This window comes from Physcomitrium patens, chromosome 4, assembly GCF_059467195.1.
Source record: "Physcomitrium patens ecotype Gransden chromosome 4, ASM5946719v1, whole genome shotgun sequence".
In the NCBI taxonomy this organism is placed as follows: Eukaryota; Viridiplantae; Streptophyta; class Bryopsida; order Funariales; family Funariaceae; genus Physcomitrium; species Physcomitrium patens.
Window position 1 is genome coordinate 3,346,714 of NC_143413.1, and position 3,187 is coordinate 3,349,900.

General features: G+C 46.4%; 1 protein-coding gene across 1 annotated transcript; it reads left to right on the forward strand.

Annotated features, from left to right (window-relative positions):
• Positions 1-315: 315 nt before the first annotated feature.
• LOC112281770 (uncharacterized) lies at positions 316-1,864 on the forward strand. The gene is made up of 3 exons (XM_073533725.2): positions 316-674; positions 930-1,152; positions 1,416-1,864. The coding sequence occupies exons 1-3, from the start codon at positions 371-373 to the stop codon at positions 1,537-1,539; spliced, it is 651 nt and encodes a 216-aa protein (XP_073389826.1). The 5' UTR covers positions 316-370; the 3' UTR covers positions 1,540-1,864.
• Positions 1,865-3,187: the final 1,323 nt, after the last annotated feature.

Consider the following 3,187-nt stretch of genomic DNA (forward strand, 5'->3'; position numbering starts at 1 on the left):
GGGAACGGGTTGGTAGGGAGCCATGGGTTGGCGGAAAGCGCCTCTATCTTGGTACCTTTCTCTCGATCGCTTCACAATTTCAGTTTCCTGATCTCCGCGGTTGTGAAGGAGTTTGAGCCCAGCCCTCTCACTTTTCCATTTTTAACCTTGAATTCAATGTAAAAAGATATGTATGCTGCTAAGGGTCCTACCAAGTCCGAAACGTGCTTGCTACTGAGCTGCTGTATACTCCTCGAATTAGGTGTGTCTGTCAGTATTGATTGCAGCAACTTACTAAAAACCACACCTCTCTTCGCTCACACTTACCCGCAGGTACGCACCAGACTCAGCATCTTGCAAACAGGTATGATCACTTATAAATTCTACTGACATGCCTTCATCCCCTGTTCGGTCCAATGCAGCAGCTTCTCGACACCAAAAACTCCAACAATGCTTTCATTTCTCGTGTGGCAAATGCCAGGATCGAGCGAAGCTTAAGCTCGAGGCTGAGCTTACCCACATGCCCTTGGCGGAGCTCGCCTGCAAACAGCTTACGCCAACACGTCTGATCTACCCTAGAGAAGATTACGAGCAGGACAAGGGTGGGAAGAGGGATAGCCTGTCCAGGAAGCAATTCTTCGCGTACCTCGTCCATGAGAGTCGGGGTACGTACCAGCAGTACGAGCCGTCACCATGTAAGCAGATAACCCAACATGGTGCATCCGTATCCAGTGTATGGAATTTATTATCGCCTCATGGGCACATTAACCAAAAGCAGCTCTGGTAGTTTCGTTCAAGGGCTCCGTTTTCTCACTGGTAAATAGTCCGGAGCATGCTTGCACGTGCTGTGATCTGGGCTTTGTGTCTAACCATACGTCGCATTCGGCTTTTGAACCTTGTGAGAGTGCGAGCATCGAATGACGTGCAACTCAATCTTTTGATAACTTCAGGTCTGGTCAAATTCCTGGCGGAGGAGCCAACGTTGGGCACCGTGGGGAGCTCCTCGTCCGCACTCGAGTTGGATGAGGAGAAGAATCGATCACAATCATCTCTGTCCACAAACTCTGGTGAGCTGCGGAATATGACAAGTGAACAGGCGCCGCTGAGTATGTCACTCCAGCTGCCGAAACTAGCCTCAGAACGTGGTCCAAGTTTCCGCCGGGGAATGAAGAGGTGAGCTTGTTGGTGACTCATGTGCAAGCTGGAGGTGTTGTAGGCTTGCATCAATGGCTTGGCGGATCATGGTGGTGAATTTTCAGTTCGACCCCTGCATATGTCATGGTGTTAAGAATAATTGAAGTGTTGCTATCGCATGAATACGAAGTTTGTAGAGGTTCTTCGGCTCTTGCATAGTTGCAGGCCTTAATCCAGGCATGTGCTGACACTGTAAGAACGTGAAGGTAATGGAGCCCACGTGCGATGTTTTCTATGTGCAGGGAGGGGATCCCGAGACCAATGCTAGGTAAGAGGGGGGCAGCTGAAGTTTTAGTCTCCATTATGCATTCCAATGACGGGTTCTCAATGGAAGAAGCGGATCGGATTCGAACGAGAAATTATTAAATTCCATTTCATGGAGAACCATCTAGATTCCGATCAGCACTTAACGAACACATCCAGCTTGGGAAGGGGAGGGTGGTGAATGCAACAAAGATATATTATCAGCGGCAAGCTTCGTGTCAAAGACTAAACTCTGGGTGTTGGATGAAGCCATTCATTCAACTTTCTTCAAATGAATAATTTAGATCAATCACCGAATCACTGTAGATAAACGAGCGGATTAGTCTATTACTTGGCTTTTGCTGTAAGCGTAGAGATGTGAGATATTGCTCGTAGCATCATGAATACAGATTGAGTAAAGTGGCTCGAAGTGTTGTTACACAGATTTGCACGGGTTGAATATGTGATGCTGTTTGCATTTACCTGTGATGAGTAAATAAATTCAATAGGTCATGGGCCTTGACCCCGCTTGAATGCAGAGCGTGCTGAATTGTCTTTCTCCGACATTATTTCTGCTCTGTTTACTGAGCGTTTCGTTTACTAATTGAACTTTTATCTTCCTGTTTTGATGCCGTGCTTCTTTTGCTTTGCTGATCTTGTTACACTATTTGCAGATTTCTTCTTTGTGTGTCATGAAGTGATTGGCGGTGGTGAAATGGCTAGATAGTTCTCCGTGTATGTTGTGTGTGACGTAGCTCCTTGAACGCTGAACCAGATGACGCAATACCCATCGTTTCAACGCTCTTGCGTTAGTTGTTATATATATTCTTTTCTAGAATTTCTCTTTTCTGGTCGATGTTAATCGTTAACTTTGCATCAGGGCAACGGCGCACTGGAGGCCTACTTTGTGAACTCACGCCTAAAGCGGCAAACCTGGTGTACCCGCATCGCACGGTTGCCCGTGCTGCACTTGCTATTTCGTGGATTGCCACATCCGATGGTCTCGGCTCGTTTTGATCATCCTCTCAACGTGGGGACCGTAACCACCCCCCCACCCCATCCCCTCTCCACTTTCTACAACAAACCAAAGACGAGCTGGAGCGCCAACTTGAGGTGAGCGATTCCACGTTGCAGGTACTATTCTGTCATATGAACGTTGGAAGGTTGTTGAAGGTGTTTCGTCAGTTCAGGCGTTGCTTTCAAGGTTTCTATTTTGCAAGGGTGACCTATGAGTTGAAGTCTGGTAGAGTCGTTCATATGTTACATATCTGGAGTTGGTTTCTTTACATCTGAATCGAAACCGATTGAACCGACTCAAACTACTCACATACTGCGATGGGTTGGATAGGGGAGCTGTTAGAATTACCGTATGCAATTTGGAGTCAAGCATTGTATTTCAAATAATTAGTCCCAGATCATTGTACCATTCACATTTGAATTTGTATGTATGTATATGAGTGTGTGTTAGAGATTACAAGCTGCTTGCATCCAACATGAGCAGAGATCGTACGTACCAGGATGTTCGGAGCAAGAGTGAGAGCAGAACAGAATGCAAGGTTGATAGAAAGAATGACAGATAGCACGATGTTGTTGGTACACTGGATTATCAGCAAGGAATGGGTCCATTCCTTTCACTTGAGCTTCTGTTGTCAGATTACCGACAGACGAACAATTAGACAGATAATTGGCATGTTACGCCAATGCCTGCTCTGGGATTTGCACATCGATTTGAAAGGCGCTTTCCGTCCTCGATGGCAAGTTTCATCCGACT